At 46.1% G+C, this 23,906-nt stretch overlaps 1 protein-coding gene across 1 annotated transcript in view; it reads left to right on the forward strand.

Moving 5' to 3' along the window:
* LOC139308362 (transducin-like enhancer protein 1) overlaps positions 1-23,906 on the forward strand; it is a 79,737-nt gene that overhangs the window by 28,192 nt on the left and 27,639 nt on the right. Inside the window, exons 6-9 of the mRNA XM_070931876.1 lie at positions 1,127-1,189; positions 2,317-2,391; positions 15,964-16,156; positions 18,294-18,310. Coding sequence (XP_070787977.1) covers positions 1,127-1,189; positions 2,317-2,391; positions 15,964-16,156; positions 18,294-18,310 — 348 coding nt within the window. The remainder of the gene's footprint in view (positions 1-1,126; positions 1,190-2,316; positions 2,392-15,963; positions 16,157-18,293; positions 18,311-23,906) is intronic.

The raw sequence follows: 23,906 nt of genomic DNA on the forward strand, positions 1-23,906 counted from the left end.
TCTTCCTGTCCTCTCCTTCTCCTCTCCTCTCCTCTCCTCCCCTCCCCTCCTCTCCTCTCCTCTCCTCTCTTCCTGTCCTCTCTCCTCCTCCTCTCCTCTCCTCTCCTCCCCTCCCCTCCCCTCCTCTCCTCTCCTCTCCTCTCCTCTCTTCCTGTCCTCTCCTCCTCCTCTCCTCTCCTCCCCTCCCCTCCTCTCCTCTCCTCTCCTTTCTTCCTGTCCTCTCCTCCTCCTCTCCTCTCCTCCCCTCCCCTCCTCTCCTCTCCTCTCCTTTCTTCCTGTCCTCTCCTCCTCCTCTCCTCCCCTCCCCTCCCCTCCTCTCCTCTCCTCTCCTTTCTTCCTGTCCTCTCCTCCTCCTCTCCTCTCCTCCCCTCCCCTCCCCTCCTCTCCTCTCCTCTCCTCTCTTCCTGTCCTCTCCTTCTCCTCTCCTCTCCTCCCCTCCCCTCCTCTCCTCTCCTCTCCTCTCTTCCTGTCCTCTCCTCCTCCTCTCCTCTCCTCCCCTCCCCTCCTCTCCTCTCCTCTCCTTTCTTCCTGTCCTCTCCTCCTCCTCTCCTCTCCTCCCCTCCCCTCCTCTCCTCTCCTCTCCTTTCTTCCTGTCCTCTCCTCCTCCTCTCCTCCCCTCCCCTCCCCTCCTCTCCTCTCCTCTCCTCTCCTCTCTTCCTGTCCTCTCCTCCTCCTCTCCTCTCCTCCCCTCCCCTCCTCTCCTCTCCTCTCCTTTCTTCCTGTCCTCTCCTCCTCCTCTCCTCCCCTCCCCTCCCCTCCTCTCCTCTCCTCTCCTCTCCTCTCTTCCTGTCCTCTCCTTCTCCTCTCCTCTCCTCTCCTCCCCTCCCCTCCTCTCCTCTCCTCTCCTCTCTTCCTGTCCTCTCCTCCTCCTCTCCTCCCCTCCCCTCCTCCTCCCCTCCCCTCCTCCTCTCCTCTCCTCTCTTCCTGTCGTCTCCTTCTCCTCGTCCCCTCCTCTCTCCTCCCCTCCTCTCCTCTCCTCTCTTCCTGTCCTCTCCTCCCCTCCCCTCTCCCCCTCCCCTCCCCTCCCCTTCTATTTCTATTTCTATTCTGTTTTGTGGGAATTCAGGTAGATACAGTGTAATGGCGCTTTCCCTTCCTCCTGGCCTCTCCCCTTTTCCCCTTGCAGACGGAGATTGCCAAGCGGCTGAACGTCATCTGTGCTCAGCTCATCCCGTTCCTGTCTCAGGAGGTGAGTGTCACACCAGGTTATTCCTTTCTCCCGTCCTACTTGCAGACAGGGTGTAAGATTTTCAGCTTTTACAAAACAACAACAACAATGTGGGAACCAGTTTGGTCCACCAAAGCTAGGAAAAGGGAGATGGTGAGTTCTAATCCCATTTTAGGCGTGAAAGCTGGCTGGGTGACATTGGACCAATCACCAGGAGACGGGGAGTTCTAGTCCCGCCTTAGGTATGAAGCCCGTCTGGGTGACTTTGGACCAATCGCGAGGAGATAGTGAATTCTAGTCCCACCTTAAGGACAAAAGCCAGCTTGGTGACTTTGAGCCAATCACCAGGAGACTGGGAGTTCTAGTCCTGCCTTAGGCATGAAAGCCAGCTGAGTGATTTTGGACCAATGACCAGGAGACTGGGAGTTCTAGTCCCCCCCTTAGGCACGAAAGCCAGCTGGATGACTTTGAGCCAATCACCAGGAGACTGGGAGTTCTCGCCTTGGGGATGAAATCTGTCTGGGTGACTTTGGGCCAATCACCAAGAAACTATAAATTCCAGTCCCACCTTATGTATGAAACCTGTCTGGGTGACTTTCGACCAATCATGAGGAAGCAGTGAGTTCTAGTCCTGCCTTAGGTACAAAAGCCAGCTGGGTGACTTTGGACTGGTTTAATTTCAAGTTTATTAATTGTTCTTGAAACAATTAATTACTGAGTTTTGTCCCAGATCCAAACTCAGCATGCAGGTTCATAGTTTGGTCCCGTGGTTAAAGCATCAGGCTACAAAGTGAGAGATCATGAGTTCAAGCCCTGCGTTAGCCATGGAAGCTGGCTGGGGGACTTTGGGCCAATCACCAGGAGACTGTAATTTCAAGTCCTGCCTTAGGGATGAATGCCGGCTGGTGACTTTGAGCCAAATCACCAGGAAGCTGTGAGTTCTAATCCTACCTTAGGCATGAATGCCGGTCGGGTGACTTTAAGCCAGTCACCAGGAGACTGGGAGTTCTAGTCTATGAAGTGATTCTGGGCATCTTGGACGTAAAGAGGAAGATAAATCCACCACTATGATGATTTAAAACAGACCCAGAGTTTCCCAAGTTTTGTAAATGATAATCATGTTTCTCACCCCTTTTGTTTTTCGGTAGCACCAACAACAAGTAGTCCAGGCGGTGGAGCGGGCGAAGCAGGTGACGGTGGCAGAACTGAATGTGGCAATCGGGGTACGTAGGACTCCCTTTTCTGTCTCTTGTTGAGGTGGTCTTGGTGCCCAGAGAGACTCTTGTTGTGGTTTTTGTGGTTGTTGTGGTGAACCTGGGTCATTTGGCATCTGGTACACTTCTCTGGGTTTAAGGAGAAACTTCTCATCGCTGGGAGTTGTACAAGATTACACAACTTTGCTTCTAGGTGTTGGGAGTTCACAACCTCTGGTGGTTTTGAAGAGACAGACGGCCACTTCTCAACCAAGTCTCTGAATTGGTTTTTTGGGAAGCACAAAGGTTGGACTAGATCAGTGATGGCTAATCTTTTTGCCGTCGCGTGCCAAAAGTGGGGGGAACGCGGCGTGGGGGGTGTCGCATGCGTGCGTGCCCATACCCATAATTCAATGCACCCCACACATGCGTGTGTGACCGCCCCGCGCTCCCCCCCACTTTTGGCACATGATGGCCCGGTGGGCCTGCTAGGCCTCAAAAAAAGAGGCCTCAAAAAGCCTTCCCAGGCTCCAGAGTCTTTCTAGGAGCCTGTGGAGGACGGAAATGGCCTTCCCCACCCCACCCCCACCCCTCCGTTTCCGGCCCCAGGGGTGGGGGGTGAGTGGGGAAGGCCGTTTTTGCCCTCCCCAGGCTCCTAGAAAGGTTCTGGAGCCTGGGGAGAGCGAAAAATGGGCCTTCCCCCCCCCCCAGGCCCTCCAGAGGCTGGAAACAGCCTGTTTCCCCGACTTCCAGAGGGCCCAAAAATGAGTTGGCCAGTGTGCACATGTGCGCCAGAGCTGAACTAGGCAATGCTCACGTACCGACCGATATGGCTCCGCGTGCCACCTGGGGCACATATGCCATAGGTTCGCCATCATGGGACTAGACGATTTTTAAGGAACCTTTCAACTCCACGACTTTAGATTTTTATTTTTTATTTTTTGGCATAGTGCAGAGGTTTGGACTCGATGATCTTTAGGGTGCCTTTCAGCTTCACTATTTTAGAGTTCTGTTTTTTTTCTGCACACTCCTCCCAAGGGCTGGACTAGATGATCTTTAGGGAACCTTCCAACCCCACAACTTTAGAATACTTTTTTCTTCTGCATAGAATTGGACTAGACCAGGGGTGTCAAACTCGATTTCATTGAGGGCCGCATCAGGGTTATGTTTGACTTTGGAGGGCCGGGGGTCGACGTGGCCATGGTGGGCATGGCCGGGGTAGGCGTTTGACACATGCTCAAGATGTACTTTTTCCCTTCTTTCTTTCCACAGTACTCCCCGACCTCCAGAAGCACTCTGCCGGCCAAAAACGGGCCTCGTGGAGGCCTCACGAGGCCTGTTTTGGCTGGCAGAGGCACCAGGCCTAGACTAGACACAACTCCACCATTTTATGTTTTTGTTTATTTGTTTTTCCCTGCAGAATGCAGAGGATTGGATGAGACGTTCTTTAAGGCTGCCATTCCAAACTCCATGACTTTAGGATTTTAATTGCTTTTTCTGTCCAACCCAGAGGGTTGGACTAGATGACCTTTGGGGGGGGCTACCTCCCAACTCCACTATTCTAGGATTCCGTGCAAAAGAATTTCCAGGTTTTCAGGCACCACCGGTAGGCTGGTTGGGTGGGAATGCTGGGAATTGAAGTCCACCTGTCTTAAAATTGTGGAGATTGAGAAATGCTGCGGTGTGTGGTTGTGCAGCCTCCTCACAAAACCCTCCTGAGATGGAGAACCGACAACTTTGTTGTGCAAGCTGTTCTACCCGCTCTGAGGAAGTTCTTTTCTTATTGTAAACAAAATCTGCTGTGCTACAATTGAGGCTTGTTGTTTCTGTGCCAAGAGAGGTGGTATTTAGCCGGTTTGGACCGGTTCACCCGTACCGGTAACGGAAATCACTGGTGGGCCCAACCACCCGCCATAGCTCTATGCCATCCTATTTAGGCATGTTTTTGAGACTGGGTTCATGTGTGGAAGGCAGGCATGTGTGCGAACCTGGGGCATACATACATGAAGCGAGTGCGCGCACATGTGGCGAACTGGTAGCAGCATAATATGAAACCCACTGCTGTTCCACTGTTCCAAGATGAGGGAATCCCTACAGCATCATCTCGTGAACTTGAATGCAAGTAATCCTCGACTTATCACCGTAATTCAGCCTGGAATTGCGGTTGTAAGGTGTGTCGGTCATCAAGGAGATCACCAAACGACTGTTGACCGATTTAACAACCTTTATTGCAGCAGCCGTTAAGCGAATCCATTGTCCTCAATGAGCATTTTTTTTTGCAAAAAATTGGAAGTACAGGTAGTCCTTGACTTACAACAATTCACTTAGTGACATTCGAAGTTGCAACGGCACTGAAAAAAGCGATTTACGACCATTTTTCACACTTATGCATTTCCGTGGTCTCACAATTTACATTCAAATGCTTGGCAACTGACTCATATTTATGACGGTTGCAGTGTCCTAGGGTCATGCAATCGATCCCCTTCTGACAAGCAAAGTCCATGGGGGAAATGTTGTGGTCCGTCAGCAGCCTGCGGAGCTGGCAGCGGAGTCGGATAGTGAGGAGGCTGAGGAGGAACATGGGCCAGTCCTGGAGTCTGGAGAAGGCTCGGATGAGGGCTCTGCGTCAAAGGCAGAGATGGGGCCAGAACCATCTGGGAGTGATGCACGGACTCCAGAGCCTCCAGAGTCGGACAGCAGAGAGGCAGAGAAACAGGAGGAGCCTGTTCCTAGTGCGTGCATGAGCAGAGCTGCCAGAAGGCAAGAACAGTTAAAACAAAAGGGACAACTCAGGAGTAAGGCCTGGAGATGATTAGCCCCTCCCATAAGGCACGTGGGCCCTTTGCAGGAAAGCAATGTTGTTAATTCTGTTCCCAGTCGGCATCTCTGTTTGATTCTGGACTCTGTGGGGCTTTGCCAAGTAAGTCTTTGGCAGCGTGTCAAGGGAGATAAAGGTTGGTGATTCTCCCGAAGGACTTTTTGCAACTAATTGGGACTCAGCTGTGAGTGAACGTAAGTCACAGCTGTTGCAAAAAAAAGAGGTTTTTGGGACTACTCGTGTGTTTTAATGACTCAAGAAGCCTAGATCACAACAGGAAACCAGATTCACTTAACAACCGTGTTACTAATTTAACAGTTGCAGGAATTCACCTAACAACCGTGGCAAGAAAGGTCATAAAACGGAGCAAAACTCACGTAACCAATTTCTCACTTAACAACGAAACGTTTTGGGCTCGATGGTGGTTGTAAGTCGAGGACTACCTGTAAAGATAGTTACTGGTGGAAATGATCACAACAACAGTGCTGGGACATTGCAAAGAGCAGGAAATGCAAACTGATTGCCAAGTGCCGAAGTTGTAATCCTGTGATGACAAGAACAGCTGTTGGTACTTCAAATCCAGGTTGTACGTAGAGGCAGTCCTTACAACAAGCCTTAAGTTGGGTTTCCTGGTTGGGAGAAAAAGAAAATTGTGATTTTCTCGGGGGATTGCAAGTCTGTGCAGCATTTGATGATATCTTATTTACTTACTACTATGCTGTCCATCTTGCTAGAAGATTTACAACCAATAAAATGAAAAGTCAGCAGGGGGGGGGAACTGTATTCGCTTAACGACCGCCACGATTCATTTTACAACTGCACCGATTCGCTTAACCACCCCTGGCCAAAAGCTTGTGAAATCGAACGCCGCTCACTTAACAACCATCCTGCTTAGTAACAGAAATTTAGAATGGAATAGAATGGAGCGGAGCGGAACGGAACGGAACAGAAGAGAATAGAAAAGAAAATATGGAATGGAATGGAATGGAAGAATAGAAAATATGGAACGGAACAAAAGAACAGAACAGAACAGAATAGAATTAAGGAGAGGAGAGGAGAGGAGAGGAGAGGAGAGGAGAGGAGAGGAGAGGAGAGGAGAGGAGAGAAGAGAAGAGAAGAGAAGAGAAGAGAAGAGAAGAGAAGAGAAGAGAAGAGAAGAGAAGAGAAAATATGGAATGGAATAGAGTAGAACAGAACAGGACAGAATAGAATAATAACTTTATTGTCACTTTGAATGTACACTAATCAGCATACATTAAAATGAATTTTTCTTGCCTGCAGCTCTCAGAGGGTCACCACCTCCAATATACACTACTTACTAAATTCCGGCCCCCATTGCGGTCGTAAGCCGAGGACCTTCCGTTTTTCTTCGCCTCGTTTGCTTGTGCAAAACGCTTGGGGTGGCCGAGGAATGTCCCTCGGATCGGCCGCGTTGGCAATTTCCGGGTGCTTTAAAATCCCCCCCCCTTATTTTTTTTTTCTTTTAATCTAAGAATGCCTTGTGTTTTTTGAAAGCTCTGCCTGCACGTCGTCGTACAGGGGGTGGGGGGGGGGGAAGGAGAAGGTTTTTAATGCCCTTGGAAATTGCCAACGAAGCTGGCTCCGGTGCAACTGCACCGAGGCCTTTGTGGCGACTCAATTGCCTTTTTTCTTTAATATTTGATTTGAGGGCCGTAATCGAGGGCGAGAGAAGGCTCGGCTGTCTAAATCGGATCCTAATGGATGCCTTGCTTCTTCCTGGCTCTCTCCCTCTCCCCTACCCCTCCACCTCCTCGCCCGGTTTGCTACAAACCGGGCTGAGCCTTCCTCTTTCTCCCCCCCACCTCCGTGTTTTTTTTTTTTTTTTTTTTTGCAAGGTTCTTTTTGAGATCATTCATTATTTACCGAGCTGAGCCTCCTAGCAGGCTCTCGTCTCCTGCAAACTTTGATGGATTTTGCTGCGTCCTTGGGAATTGTATTTTGGTTGTTGTTGTTGTTGTTCAAATTGTCTTGGCCTTCATTCATGTCTTTGCATCTTTTATGGGGGATGCACAGGCTGGGTTTGCGGGGGGGGGTAGGCGGGAGCTCTCCCTTTGCAGGAAGGCCGCTGCAAAATTTAGGGTGAGCAAGTGTGACCCATAAGCCCCAGCCGGTGGTCTTTGGGATACGTAAAGGGAGAAAGAGACACAGCTGTCTTAACTGCTGGGTATTAATTCAGTGGAAGATATTCTGATTGGTGGCATCCTTGGTGTTCTCTGAGCTTGGTTGTTTTCTTGCAGATGTTTCATTATCCAACTAGCAGGGGTGAAATGCTCTCGGTTCGGACCCGGTAGCGATGGCAGCGGGTGGTTCGGAGAACCAGTAGCAAAAATCCCTGCGCCCTGCCCCCATGCCCAGCTGAGCCGTGCGATCATCAGAGGCTGGTTTTTTTTACTTTTAAAACCATTTTTTTCTACAACCTTTTCAGCTGAAAAAATGCTTTTAAAAGTAAAAAAAAAAAAAAGCCTCTGATGATCGTGCGGCTCAGCTGGGATCATCAGAGGCTTTTAAAAGCATTTTTTCTACAACCTCTTCTGCTGAAAAAATCCTTTTAAAAGTAAAAAAAAAAAAGCCTCTGATGATCGCGCGGCTCAGCTGGGATCATCAGAGGCTTTTAAAAGCATTTTTTTTCTGCAACCTCTTCGGCCGAAGGGGCTGTAGAAAAAATTCTTTTAAAAGTTAAAAAAAAAAAAAGTTGGCCACACCCACCCAGTCACATTACCCCACCACCACCAAGCCACGCCCACATATTTGGTAATAACAAATTTTAGATTTCACCCCTGCCAAATAGGTAACATCATCAGTGCTAGAAGGGGGGTGTGATTTGTGGGAAGGGGGAGGAGGAAGGAAGGAAGGAAGGGAGAGAGAGAGAAAGAAAGAGAAAGAAAGGAAGGGAGGGAAAGAAAAAGAAAGGAAGGAAGGAAGGAAAAGAAAAGAAAGAAAAAGAGAGAAAGAAAGAAAGAAAGAAAGAAAGAAAGAAAGAAAGAAAGAAAGAAAGAAAGAAAGAAAGACAGACTGTGGGGTCCTTGGTGTCCTCTAAGCTTGGTTGTTTTCTTGGAGACGTTTCATGATCCAACTCGGTAACGTCATCAGTGCTAGAAGGGGGTGTGATTTGTGGGAAGGGGGAGGAGGAAGGAAGGAAGGAAGGAAGGAAGAGAAAGAAAGAAAGAAAAAGAAAGAAAGAAAGAAAGAAAGAAAGAAAGAAAGAAAGAAAGAAAGAAAGAAAGACAGACAGACTGTGGGGTCCTTGGTGTCCTCTGAGCTTGGTAGTTTTCTTGGAGACGTTTCATGATCCAACTCGGTAACGTCATCAGTGCTAGAAATGAATAGGGTTTGTGGAGAGGAGGAGGACAACGACAACAACTGTGAGGTCCTTGGTGCTTTCTCTATACTTGGTTGTTTCCTTGCAAGCGTTTCATGACCCAACTAGATAACATCACCAGGGCTACCGTGTTTCCCCGAAAATAAGACCGGGTCTTATATTAATTTTTGCTCCAAAAGACGCATTAGGGCTTATTTTCTGGTTAGGTCTTATTTTTTGGGGAAATACGGTACTGAATACATCCATCTGGCTGACAATCTTAACTGGGGCTTATTTTGGGGGTAGGGCTTATATTACGAGCATCCTGAAAAATCGTGCTAGGGCTTATTTTCCGGTTGGGTCTTATTTTGGGGGAAACAGGGTAGTGGGGAGATTAACATTAACACAGCTGCCTGCAATTACTGCAGGTTTGAATCTCTCCAAGGCTCAAGGTTGACTCAGCCTTCCATCCTTTCTAAGGTAGGTTAAATGAGGACCCAGTTTGTGGGGGCAATAAGCTGACTTTGTATAAAATATACAAAAGGATGAAGGCTATTGCTTAACGCATTGTAAGCCGCCCTGAGTCTCTGGAGAAGGGCGGCATATAAATCAAATTAAAAAACAAAACAAAACCATTAGACTGATAATCAAGAAGCAAACAACATGTCAATCAAGGAACTGCCAAACAAGCCAGCAGTAAATATCCCAACCAAATACCACTCCTACCAGTGTTGACAAGGGGAGCCATTGGAATATAAATTGAGAAGCAAACCCCACTCTCTTACTAGCACTGATGATGTTACCTAGTTTGGTAAAGCGACGTCTGCAAGGAAAGAACCAAGCTCAGAGAGCACCAACAACCCCTCATTTCAACCCTAACCTGCAAATACAGGCAGTCCTCGACTTACAACAGTTCTTTTAGTGACACCTCAAAGGTACAATGACACTGAAAAAAGTGACTTGTGACCATTTTTCACATTGATGTTCGTCGTGGCCTCCCCACGGTCGCCTGATTTACATTCAGATGCTTGGCAACCGGTTCATATTTATGACAGTTGCGGAGTCCCAGGGTCGCATGGTCTTTTTTGCGACCTCCTGACCAACAAAGTCAAGGGGGGGGATCTAGGTTCACTTCACGACCGCTGTTACCGACTTAACAAACTGCAGGGATCCGCTTAAGGAACGTGGCAAAAGAAGTCGTAAAATGGGGCAAAACTCGCTGAGCCCATTTCTCACTTAGCAGCATCAATCCTGGACTTGGTTGTGGCCATAAGTCGAGGACTCCCTGTATTTCTCTCTGTTGGCTCAGATTTGCTTCAGGAAGGGGGCCGTTCTTTTGCAAGCTTCTCTTAGCCTCAGCTGACCTATTGCGAGGACGGATGCAAGTTGGTTCTTGTGAGGAAAAAAAAGCAGCTTTTTCGTCTTTGATAACAGCAGCCTGGCAGAGATGTTTGCATCGGTCTTTGAAAAGACACCTCAAAGATATGTCTCGATGTCTGATGTAGGCGCGAGGGGAAAAGCATGAGGAGAAAAAAAGGCATTAAGGCCCACCTTAGTCCATCTTTTCGTTTCTCTCGACGACAGTTCGAGGTTTCGGGGGTGCTCGTAGGCAGGTGTTCTGACCCAGCTCCCCAAATGCGACAAACCGTCTGTAGTTGAAGCAATGATTCCTTTATTAGAGCGCCGGCAACTCCGGCAAAAAGTTTCTCCCTCACCGCAGGCTAACAACCGGGAGATAAATAGTTGTCTGCCACATTTATTCATCTCCACCCCCTGCCTTTTATCCCCAGAGTTAGGGTGGGGCTTCGCTAGCAGCAGTGGCTCTTCCGTCCCGAGGACCAGCCCATTGATTTCCACTGCTCTCCTCTCCTCTTCTTTCTGCGCATCCACGTTTCAGGCACTGGACCCAGCTGTTCCTTCTCTTCCTCCAGACCTCGGGGCTGCTGACTCTCCGAGGGCTGATGGACGAACCAGGCTCCGCCTCTGTCTCTCTCTCTCTGTCAGCTCCATTCCCTCTTCCCCCTCGGAGCTCTCAGGTTGCCTTGATACTGACTTCCATGCCTCCTCCTCTGATTTGGCTGCTGGAGGGGCCGGCAGTCGGCAGGCCACAACAGCAGGAGATGGGGAGTGTTCTGACCCCGGATGCAGGCAACATTCAAATCTTTGTTATTATTTTTTTTTTTTAATTTGATTTATATGCCGCCCTTCTCCGGAGACTCAAGGCGGCTTACAATGCGTTAAGCAATAGCCTTCATACTTTTGTATATTTATACAAAGTCAGCTTATTGCCCCCACAAACTGGGTCCTCAATTTACCCACCTTAGAAAGGATGGAAGGCTGAGTCGACCTTGAGCCTGGTGAAAATTGAACTTGCAGTAATTGCAGGCAGCTGGATTTTAAATGCTGCCTTAGGAGGCTTTAGCCTCCTATGCCACTCAGGCTCCTATTGCACTGCTAAACCATGACAGACAGGATATCGGTAAACCTCCATCCTGCTTTCCCCCCAAAAAACAACCATCCACAGTTAATGTAACACAGTCCCACCAGCTGGGTCCACTGCTGGCCAGAACCCGAAGGTGCTTTTTCAAAAGGCAACTGGACTTTGTTTTTTTCTTGAAGACATTTCGCTTCTCATCCAAGAGGCTTCTTCAGTTCTGACTGAATGGCGGAGAATGGAAGGATTTATATCCCTTGCAGTCCTCTGGTTGTTAGCACTCTCTCTGAGGGTCCTTGAGGCCATTTGGAGATTTATTTTATACAGGTGACCCTGAGGGCACAGATAAACCTCTTAAGTGGCCTCAAGGACCCTCAAAGTCTTAATGATTAGATGACTACAAGGAATATAAATCCTTCCGTCCTCCACCATTCAGTTACTGCCTTAATCACTGCAGGGATTCACTTAACGACTGCGCAAGGAAAGGTCATAAAATGGGGCAAAATTCACTGGACTGAGTTGCTTAGCAACATAAATTTTGGGCTCAATTGTGGTTGTAAGCCGAGGACTCAAGGCGGTAATGGAGCTTGCCCGTTATTAGTCATGACAGTCGTAAAGCAGATCATCACATGACCCACCCAATTTTTCGACCTTTGTTTGCAAAGGTTGTTAAGTGAATCACCATGGTCATTAACTCAATTCATGGGGAACCCATTACGTGCTATGGGGCATTTTTGCCTAAAACTGTAAATGTGAATTGATTGCCCAGAGTCCAAAATGTGGTCACATGACCACAGAAGGTGGGGGCAGCCGTTGAAGCTTCGGAACCTGGTTGTAAGTACAGATAGTCCTCGACTTACAACAGTTCATTTAGTGACCATTCCAAGTTACCAACGGCATTAAAAAAAGCGTGTCATGACCATGTTTCATACTTACGACCCTTTTTGACACTTATGACTGTTGCAGCGTCTCCATGGTCATGTGATTTACGTAGAATAGAAGAATAACTTTATTGTCACTTTGAATGTACACGAACCGGCATGCATTAAAATGAAATGTCATTGCATACAACTCCCAAAGGGTCACCACCTCCAATATATACGACATCAACATGACTGACTGACTGACTGACTGACTGACTGACTGACTGACTGACTGACTGACTGACTGACTGACTGACTGACTGACTAAATAAATAAATAAATAAATAAATAAATAAATAAATAAATAAATAAATAAATAAATAAAGCAAAATTAGGCATATACCCAGTGGTGGGATTCAAATAATTTAACAACCAGTTCTCTGCCCCTGGCACCCCCATTTTGGGCCTAGTAGGCCTCCCTGCAGCCTCCTTGGAGCAAACATGGGCCGCGGGTGGGGGGGGGCGCGTCGCATCCCCCAGTGCCCCGTTTTGGGCCTAGTAGGCCTCCCTGCACTTACCTGGGAGCCAAAACGGGGTGTGTGGGGATTCCTGGAAGGGGCGAGATGGGGAGGTGCGGAGCCAGCTCAACAATTTAACAACTGATTCGCCCGAACCGGCTGAATCCCACCACAACATATACCCATATATATTACATGACACGAAGAAACAACACAGTCTAGTTCGTTTGAACAACTGACTCACATTTATGACGGTCGCAATGTCCCGGAGTCATGTGACCTTCTAAAAACGGAAAAGCCAAGGGGGAATCCAGATTCACTTAACGACTGTGTTACTAATTTAAGCAGTGCAACGATTCACTTAACAAAGGTGGCGAGGACCGTCGTTGAAACAGAGCAAACTCCCTTAACAGATTTCTCACTTAGCAAACATAAATTTTGGGCTCAATTGTGGTCGTAACTTGAGGACAGCCTGTACCTTTTTGGGGGGGATCTGTTGTAACTTTGAAGGGTTGGTTGTATTTTGTCTTTTTTTTTTAACTACACCCCCTGCGGAAATCTCCGGGGACCTTGCCTTGCTCAGATAATCAGCCTTTGAAGGGGTTGCTGACAGCTGTCCATTATCTTTCTACCTGCCCATCTCTGCTTTCCATTCAGCTGCCAAGGCTCCTAGCAGCTAATATCTAATTAATAAAAATTAATGTAGCAATAACGATAAAAGGGGATGCATTAAAACCAGTCCTTGCTGTGTCTCAATGCAAATACGGTTGCATTGTTTTATAGCCATGTTTTCAACTGGTGTGCTATACACACACAATTGTGCCAGGGAGTTGTTTCTCGTATGCCATGAGATTCCCCCCCCCCTTTTTTTTATATTGTGTACATTCTGCACAATTTGTATATATTCAGTTTGCTACAGATGCAGATAGTCCTTGTTTAACAACCAGAATTGGGACTCGGCGATTCAGTTATTAAGAGAAGCGGTTACTATGAGAAACTGGATCTTATGTTCCTCAGGGGTTTTTTTCCCCTTTATCGACCTGCAAAGGTCATAAACACAAGGATTTATTTTTTTAAAAAATAAATTTTTATTAGAGTATAAATATTAAAAAAAACATAACATAACATACACACAACAAACATTTATACAACATATAAACAAAAGAAATTATGTTTCCTTCTTAAGCATTGTTTCAAAGTGACATTCTGCTTGTTATATATTTCTTCACCTCTCCTTAGTGTAATAACAGTTTCTATATCGGTAATATTTCCCCTCTAGGTTTTTTGTTTATTTCTAATTTTTAACCAATTATACCATTTATTCCATATTTTATAATAATCTAATTCTTCCCTTTCTTGTATTTCTTTGGTTAACCTATCCCAGTGATGGCTAACCTTTTTGCCATCGCGTGCCAGGAAGCGGGGGGGCAGGGGAGGTTCGCGCACGCTTGTCCCCACATCCATAATTCTTTGAGTCCCGCTCCGTGGATGTGAGCATGACCCCCTCCCTCCCGCTCCTGGCACACGATGGCCCAGTAGGCCCATTTTTCTTTCTCACCTGGCTCCAGATCCTCTCTATGCATCTGGGGAGGGCGAAAACAGCCTTCCCCACCCTCTTGGAGGCCCTCCGGAGGCCCGAAATGGGCCATTTCCCAACATCTGGTTGGACAGGAAGTGACTTTTTTGCTGTCCCCAGCCTCCAGAGATTCCTAGCGCTGGAGCTGAGCTGGTGTGCCAGGAGACATGGCTCCGTGTGCCACCTGTGGCACGCGTGCCATAGGTTCGCCATCACGGACCTATCCATTTCAGTGCATTCTAAAAAATTTTCTATTAAATCTGTTTCGTTTGGCGTTTTTTCTTGGTTCCAATTTTTTGCGTATATTATTCTTGCCGCTGTGAGTATGTGAATTGTGAGATATTTAATATCTTTAGAGTATGATTTATTAAAGATTCCTAGGAAAAACGTTTCTGGTTCTTTATCTATCTGTGTTTCTGTTATTTGTTCCAACCATTTTTTGATGTTAGACCAAACACAAGGATTTATTATAGGTAGCCCCCCTCCCCACTTACAATAGTTCATTTAGCGACTGTTCGAAGTTGCAACGGCACTGAAAAAAGGGACTTACGACCGTTTTCCACAGTTACAACCTTTGCAGGTATCCCCATGATCAGGTGATCAAAATTCAGATGTTGGCGACTGGTTCATACTTGCGACCGTTGCTCTGTCCTAAGATCATGTGATCCCCTTTTGCGACTTTCAGTGTCAAGGGGATGCCGGATTCACTTAACAACCGGGTTACTGACTTAACAACTGCAGTGACTCACTTAACAACCGTGGCAAGAGAGATCGTAAAATGGGGCAAAACTAACTTAACAAATGTCTCTCTTAACAACAGAAACATTGGGCTCAGTTGTGGCCATAAGTCGAGGATTACCTGTTGATTTCATCCCTGCTATAGCTGTGATCGGTCACCAAAAGAGGCAGTTGCTAAACGAGGACTAAACGATATGTTTTTTTCAATGTGTAAAAAACCCATTTCTTCAACATTTAAAAATATATATGATTAATAATGTATATATGTATATATGATTAATAATGTTTTTATGTGTCACAGAACTACAGGTAGTCCTTGACTTACAACCTTTTGCTTAGCAAGCGTATGAACGTATTACAGAAGTTACAGAAAAATGTAACTTACAACCAGTCCTCACACTTACAACTGTCATAGCATCCCCATGGGTCACATGATCAAAATTCAGATGCTTGGCAACTGGCTCATATTTATGACGGTTGCAGTGTCCCGGGGTCATGTGATCCCCATTTACGACCTTCTGAAAAGCAAAGTCAAACGGGGAAGCCAGATTCACTTAACAACCGTGTCACTAACTGAACAACTGCAGTGATTCACTTAACCACGAAAAAAGTCATAGTCAGGTTTGACTCACTTAATAACCGTCTTGCTTAGTAACGGATATTCTGATCCTAATTGTAGTCATAGGATGCTCAGCAGCTCTGAATGGCTTACAAAAATGTCCAATAGTGAAGACATTATTAAAAATAAAAAAGATAAGAAGCCAGTGCTAAAGACTCAAATATTAGAGAGATAAGAGTGCCAGTTAGGTGTAATGGTTCAGGTGCTGGCCTAGAAACCAGGAAAACGGTGTTGGGTGACTCTTGGCCAATCACCAGGAGACGGTGAATTCTAGTCCTATCTTAAGCACAAAAACTAGTTGGGTGACTTTGGGCCAATTACCAGGAGATGGTGAATTCTAGTCCTGTCAAGCTCAAAAGCCAGTTGGGTAACTCTGGGCCAATCACTAGGAGATGGTGAATTCTAGCCCTACCTTAAACACAAATAACAGTTGAGTGACTCTGGGCCAATCCTGGGAGACGGTGAGTTATAGTCCCTCACTCTCAGCCCAACCACCTCACAGGGTGATAGTTGTTGGGGAATTAGGAGGAAGAAGGATTATTAGATATGTTAGCTGCCTTGAGTTACTTACAAATTATTAAAGGCAGGATTTAAGAAATCAAATGAGGCAAACTTCAAAACGTTAAAAGTGCAAAGATAGAAACAGCAGCGCTTTTCTAAACAATTAGAAGAGTTGGTCGACCTCTAAGGCTCTTCAATTCCTTTCTGTCTCCTCAGCACCAGCTCCAAGCTCAACACCTTTCCCATCACGCGCCCCCCATCCCGTTGACCCCTCACCCTTCCGGCGTCCAGTCTGCCAGCCTGGCCAGCCTCGGTAGCGCTTCAGGGCTACTGGCACTGTCGGGAGCATTGGGGGCGCAGGCCCATCTGGTTGCCAAGGACGACCGAGGGCTTCTCGATGCCGACCGAGGTAGGTTTCTCCAGATAATCTTGGTTATTTGTTCTTTGAGAGTGAGCTATGAAAGATTTTGCCTAAATTTGGGGAAGGCTGGGACTATCAGGACAACCCTGGCAACTTTTTTTTTTTAATTTGATTTATATGCCGCCCTTCTCCGGAGACTCAGGGCGGCTTACAATGCGTTAAGCAATAGCCTTCATACTTTTGTATATTTTTACAAAGTCAGGTTTTTGATCCCACAAACTGGGTCCTCAATTTACCTACCTTAGAAAGGATGGAAGGCTGAGTCAACCTTGAGCCTGGCAACTTTAAGGTGTGCAGACTTCAATTCCCAGAATTCTCCAGTGAGCATTTGCGGACTTCAACTCCCAGAATTCCCTAGCCACTGTTTGTGGACTTCAGCTCACAGAATTCCTCAATGAGCATTTGTGGACTTCAACTCCCAGAATTCCTCAATGAGCATTTGTGGACTTCAACTCCCAGAATTCCCTAGCCACCGTTTGTGGATTTCACTTCCCAGAATTCCCTAGCCAGCATTTGTAGACTTCAGCTCCCAGAATTCCCCAGCCACCATTTGTGGACTTCAACTCCCAGAATTCCCCAGCCAACATTCATAAATTTCAGGTCCCAGAATTCTTAAATTCTTAAAAACGTCTTAAAAGTTGCCCTGTTTGAGAAACATTGCTGTAACTTGTGTGCTTTCATTGTGGTTCCCCTAGATATGAAGAAACATTGAATGTCTACTTTAAAACGATTCTCCCAACAGGTGACTAACTCCATTGTCTGATATTGGGGGACAAAATCATGCTGGTTTGGGAATTCTGGAGATTGAAGTCCGCATACCTTAAAGTTGCCAGTTTTGAGAAATGCAGTACTGGTGTTTTGAGTCTGTTTGGAAGAATCAAAGATTCTTTCACTTTGAAAGAATCTTCTGTTTGCTCGTGTGCATTAAGATTGCTGTTCCTCATGAAATGAGCTTTATAAGGTGGGAATTTTGAGGGTCCCAACCCAAATTTAGAAATGGGATAATAGGGAAAAAAATGTCAACTGTTCCTAAAAGTAAAAGAAGTGTAAATGTGGAGCAGTTGGTCAAATAGCAGTTTGAGTTCGCTGTTACTAGCTCATTTATTTATTTCATTCATTGTATTTAGCTCAGAAGTGTCCAACTTTAAGACTTGTGGACTTCAGCTTCCAGAATTCCTAACCAGCATGGGGAATTCTCCCAGCACGGCTGGTTGGGGAATTCTGGGAATTGAAGTCCCCAAGTCTTAAAGTTGCCAATGTTAGACACCTCTGATTTAGTTCATACTTGGTAATTTATTAATGGATGATTTGCAACATAGCCACAGGGTAGTCCTCGATTTATGACCATTCATTTAGAGACCTTTTGAAATTAAAACGGCGCTGAAAAAGTGGCCGTATACATATGACTGTTACAGCATCTTGGGGTCACGTGATTGCCATTCGTGACCTTCCCGGCCTACTTCCGGCAAGCAAAGCCAATGGGAAAGCTGACGGGAAGGTTGCAAATCATTATAGTGTGATGCCTCACTTAACGACTGCAGTAATTCCCGTAACCAGATTAACAGCAAAGAAGAAGAGATAATAACTTTGCTTAACACCAGAAAAAGCTCCTAAAAACAGATACAGCTCCACAATGCTTCGCTTCGCGGCTGCCCCGTATAGCAACAAATTTTCCCGGTTGTAAATCGAGGACTACCCATATTTCTTAGATTATCAGCTGCAAAAGTTTACCTGCATCACCCGGTCAAGGGGAAGATAATTCGGAGTCCTTTTCATCGCTAATCATCCGGTCCCACTTACCGCTGGCCCGAAGCGAATGCCAGCCTTCCAATATGGATCGTTTTAGGGGTGCAACTTTGACAACGAATAAGGAAAAAAAATGCATCAATTTTTTTGGGGGGTTGTCCTCCTTCCCAAATGCCCTTGAACCGCCACCACCCCGCTTCCTCCAATTAAAGAGGCAGAGAGGTGCAACCTCGTGATAATTTAATTTTCACATTTTGTACTGTCGTGGGAGGGTGTTTTTATGTACAGTTGCAGGCGGGATGAGTGGCATTCTTCGTGTTTTGATACTAAAACCCTTCTCTTCTTGCCTTGTTGCCGTTCCGTGTTGCCATGGCGACAGAGAGAGACCCCGGACCCGTAAGTCTCTTTGCTTCCCCCCACCCACCCTTTCTCTTTACCCCGCCCTTCCCAATTGTTTCTCCTTCCTCCTAGCCCCCAGCGGGAAAGAGAGGCTCTGAACCAAAGAGAATAGGAAAAGGATGTTTATCTCCAGTGGAGTTTTTATTTACACACACACACACACACACACACACACACACACACACACACACGGCTCTGATGAAGATGTAAGTAGGGTGATGTTTGCACGAGACAATCGAAGAATAAGGACTAAGAAGCATGCACAAAAATCTGACAATTTGAAATTTGCTTGGCGTTTTTCAGCCCTGGATGCAAATAATTGGGAGACAATCAAGGAATGAGAACCAAGATGCTTGCGCAAAAATCTGACAATTTGAAATTTGCTTGCGGTTTTTTTGGCCTTTAATGCAAATAATTGGGAGACAATCAAGGAATAAGAACCAAGACACTTGCGCAAAAATCTGACAATTTGAAATTTGCTTGGGGTTTTTTAGCCCTGGATGCAAATAATTGGGAGACAATCAAGGAATTAAGGACCCAGAAGCATGCACAAAAATCTGACAATTTGAAATTTGCTTGGGGTTTTTTTGGTCCTGAATGCAAATAATTAGAGACAATCAAGGAATAAGGACCAAGAAGCATGCACAAAAATCTGACAATTTGAAATTTGCTTGGGGTTTTTTAGCCCTGGATGCAAATAATTGGGAGACAATCAAGGAATAAGAACCAAGACGCTTGCACAAAAATCTGACAATTTGAAATTTGCTTGGGGTTTTTTGGCCCTCAATGCCAATCATTGGGGCTGTTTCTGGACTCAATTCTGCAGGCTGCAACCCCCAACCAGAATTTTCGATTTGGAGGCTCCCTCCGAAAACGTGTGCACTCGAGGTGACGTGTTCATCGATCCCGTGCAGAATTTTTCCTTGCCAAGCAAAGCGAGAAGGCAAAATCAGAAAAAGGAGAAATGATAATCAATGCTTTGGCCTCCTTTCTGGTCCTTTACAGCATCCCATCCTTGTGATCCACGTTTTATGACGGTTTTCCCCCGAAAATTTATATTTCTGGTTTTTTGGCAAAACCATGCCCATAGAAAACCACTGGTTCACCTAACGACTGCATTGCTTGCTTAATGACCCCTGCAAAAAAAAAAAAAAAACAGATCATAAAATTGGCTCAGTAGTGCAATCTGCCCATTTTACGATCCTTGCTGCTTGGGTCCATTATTTATTTATTTATTTATTTATTGGTTGGTTCGATTTATATGCCGCCCTTCTCCGGAGACTCAGGGCGGCTTACAATGCGTTAAGCAATAGGCTTCATACTTTTGTATATACCTGTTTAATAGGGCTTTCGGGGCTCCCCCAAGCGGTGTTTTTTTTATTTTTATACAAAGTCAGCTTATTGCCCCCACAATCTGGGTCCTCATTTTACTTACCTCGGAAGGATGGAAGGCTGAGTCAAACTTGAGCCTGGTGAGATTTGAACGCGCAGTAATTGCAGGCAGCTGGTGTTACTTAACAGTGCTTTAGTCTGCTGCGCCACCAAGGCTCATTATGGTCGTAACTCAAAGACTTACCAGCAACAGAGTCAGGCTAGTGCATGGAAACGGCCTCCTGCTCACTAAACGTTTTGCACGTTTTTTCCCCACCTTAATTTGTTTGCTGTTTTCCTCTCCCTGCATGGCAAGTAAATCCAGGAGGAACCTTCGGCTTGGCTTTACTGCTATAGAGGGCAGGGGGTCTTCGGGGTGGGTGGGGGGTCCGAACCCCTTCTGTTGTAGGTGCTCCGTTCTGCACTTCATTTTATTGGAGGCGCTGACCTCCCCTCTCCACTGAACCCGTCTCTGCAGCCTTTCCACACACACGCACAAAAATCCATTTCATGAATGAAATATTGAAAGGGTGACAGTCTTGTTTGTTTTACAAGTTCATTGATGGAACTGTGAAATGATGGGGCCTTTTGTTTTTGAAAAGGGATTTAAGGCTGCGGCTTGGAAAAAGCTCTGCATCTTGTAAACTGCCCTGACTTGCTTAATAAGGGAGATGGGCAGCATATCAATACAACACAATACAACACAATACAATACAGTAAATAAATAAATTATTTTTCTCCCTTCCCTTTCTCCTTCTCTTTTCTTTCCTTTTCCCTTTCTCTTCCCTGTCCTTTTCTTCCTCTCCCCCTTTCCTTTCTTTCCTTCCCTTCCCTTCCCTTCCCTTCTTCCTTTCCTTCCCTCCCCTTTTTCCTTCCCTTCCCTTCCTTTCCCTTTCCTTTCCTTCCCTTTCCTTCCCATCCCTCTCCATTTACTTCCCTTTTCTTCCTTTCCCTTTCCTTTCCTTTCCTTCCCTTTCCTTCCCATCCCTCTCCATTTACTTCCCTTTTCTTCCTTTCCCTCTTTCCTTCCCTCTCTTCCTTTCTTTCCTTTCCCTTCCTCTTCCCTTCTTCTTCCCTGCCCATCCATTCGCCTCCTCCTCCCCTCCCCTTCCCTATTCCTTCCCCTTCTCCCTTCCTTTCTTCATCAATTCCTTTCCATTCTCCTCCACTTTCTTTGACTCTTTTAAGTTTGCTTTTGATCCTTCCTCCCTCCCTCCCCTTCCCATCCTCCCTTCCTCTCCATTTTCCTCTTCTTTCTCCTTTCCTTCACATTCTTTTGCTTTCTCTGCTTTGTTACAACTTCAGCACCCCAAGTTGTGCAGAGATGTGCTAGGCTAGGCATGTGCAATTCGTGCTAGTCATCTTCTGGGTCTTCCAGAGGCTATTCTTAAGTCAAAAGTGACTTGCGTGGGAGATGCTTTAAACTTTAAACAGACCTTTCAAAGGTTTACAGATTCTGTTGAAAAAAAAATGCACAATCTGATCCACACTCCAGCCTTTGCATTCCTAAGACCAAGTGTTCCCAAGCATATAAATCTAGAATTGTACTTTTACCCCGGTTGCTCAGTGAAGCAATTCACTCCGCACAGTTCAAGTGTAGATTAACAAAATAAGGGACGAGTTTGTTGATCCACAATTATGTTTGTTTGTTTTTGTTTTATTAGATTTATATACCGCCCTACTCCCAAAGGACTCAGGGCGGTGAACAGGCACAAAATAAGATACATAAATACAAAAGTTAAAAAACATAATTAAAACCAAATTAAATAATTTAGCCCGAGACAATTAAAAATCCCAATAATTTAAAACAGATTAAAATTTTAATTTAAAAGAATTTTAAAACAGGGGAGGCTAATTAATACATGTATGTAATTAATACATACATGTATTAATTAGCTTAATACATGTATGTATGTCCTGGGAACTCACCCATAATGAAATCATTCTTCTGGTACGGCGTTCCTCAACCTCAGCAACTTTTAAGACTTCCAACTCTCAGAATTCCCCAGCCAGCATTGCTAGTCATTATATTGAGACACCTCCTACCTCCCTGTCTCAGAGTTGTAAAACTGAAGGGAACAGTAAAGATCATCAAGTCCATCCCGCTTCCGCCTGAAGGGCAGGGGTCTCCAACCTTGGCGACTTTTAAGATGTGTGGACTTCAACTCCCAGAATACCTTAGCCAGCTGTTCTTCCCAGGAATTCTGGGAGTTGAAGTCCACCAGTCTAAAAGTCACCAAGGTTGGATACCCCTGTTGAAGGAGACAGTAAAGATCATTGAGTACTCCGCCATGCTGGCTGGGGAATTCTGGGAGTTGAAGTCCACACATCTTAAAAGTTGCCAAGGTTGAGAAACACTGCTAACTTAGTACAGGTAGTCCTCAACTTAACGACCACAATTGAGCCCAAAATTTATGTGGCTAAGTGAGACATTTGTGAAGTGAGTTTTGCCCCATTTTACGACTTTTCTTGCCACAGTTGTTAAGTGAATCACTGCAGTTGTTAAATTAGTAACACCGTCGTTCAGCAAATCTGGTTTCCCCATTGACTTTGCATGTCGGAAGGTCGCAAAAGGGGATCACGTGATCCCAGGACGCTGCAGCCGTCATAAATGTGAGCCAGTTGTCAAGCATCCAAATGCAAGTCACGTGACGATGGGGATGCTGCAGCGGTCGTAAGTGTGAAAAACATCACTCACTTTTTTCAGTGCCGTTGTAACTTCGGAAGATCGTTAAGGCAACTGTTGTAAGCCGAGGACTACCTGTACTGAATTGATTTGCAAAGTTGTCAGATTTTTTCTCAGATCTTGTCTCCACCAGCCTCGCTTTGCTTTGTTTTAGGGACTTAATAAATTCCTTTCTCCTTCTGTCGCACTGTGAAGCAGTTCCCAAGCTTGTCCCAAAGGCTGTTCTGCCCCAGCTACGGACCCCAAAGAACACAGCACACACAAACTCTACACATAGCGTATTTACTCAAAATAACTTAGTCTTTATCATTCAAAGGCTGTTAATGAACTGTCTTAACAGCCTACCAGAATTCTAAGATAAGGTAATCACAGTCTTACTAGAGTTGGCAGAAAGCCCAGAAGCAATTTTGCAGACACGAAGGAGAGTGAACTAAAGTTGTTCCCTACAAATTGCTTCAGTTGGCATTCCTCCTTAAATAGGTTAAGGGAGTGGCCAATTAGCCCCAAGCCTTACTCTCAAGGAGACCTCCTCCTGAGGAGCCACTCCTGCCTTTTGGCAGCTCTGCGCACCCGTGCATCGAGAAGAGGCTCCTCCTCTTCGTCCTCTTCACTTAAAGGAGCTTCTGGAGGTTTTGAAGGCCCTGGCTGAATCCCTGCCTCTGGCACCACATCTTCTCCAGCCTCCTCACTGTCCGACTCGAGTGCCAGCTGCACAGGCTGCTGAAGCAGCACCACACCAGCCTCCTCGCTGTCGGAATCAGCTACAATCTGCACAGGCCATCTACGGGCCACAACAAAGGTGTTTTTTTCAAGAGGCAACTGGACTTTCTGGCTTTTCTTTGAAGACATTTCACTTCTCATCCTAGAAGCTTCTTCAGCTCTGACTGGATGGCGGAGAACAGAAGGATTTATACTCCTTGCAGACGGCTGGTCATTTGCATCCCTTTAGAGAGTCGTTGAGGCGACTCGGAGTTTAATTTGTGTCCTCAGGGTCACTTGAGTGGTGCAAATGGGTGTGGAGCCTCCTTGGAACTGCTGAAAGGACTACGGGCGTTTTTGGCCTCCCGAAGCCTCCGCGAGTCACGTTTTCTCCCTTCCTGGCCCCCAGAAGCATTCTGCAGGCCAAAAATGGGTACATTTTTAGTGAAAACAGGTGTGTTTTGGACGAAAACGGGACGTGTAGGGCACTGCAGAGTGATTTTGGGGGTCTGGGACAGCGAAAATCCGACGCACGGAGACCGAAAACTTTTTTTCTTGTTTTCCGCCTGTAAATAAAAAAACCTTTAAAAAAAACCTTTAAAAACCTTTAAAGCGCTCCATGGCTTAGGACCTGGGTACCTACGAGACCGTCTTTTGCCACCAATAGCCTCCCACCGACCAGTTCGTTCTCACAGGGAGGGACTACTCAGGGTACCGTCAGTCAAATTATGTCGACTGGCGACTCCCAGGGGGAGGGCCTTCTCTGTGGGGACTCCAGCCCTTTGGAATGAACTGCCCCCGGAGATACGGAATATCCCTGATCTCCGTGCTTTCCGC

This window comes from Pituophis catenifer, unplaced genomic scaffold, assembly GCF_029215685.1.
Source record: "Pituophis catenifer annectens isolate HBS135680 unplaced genomic scaffold, rPitCat1.0.hap2 SCAF_1, whole genome shotgun sequence".
NCBI classification, from domain to species: Eukaryota; Metazoa; Chordata; class Lepidosauria; order Squamata; family Colubridae; genus Pituophis; species Pituophis catenifer.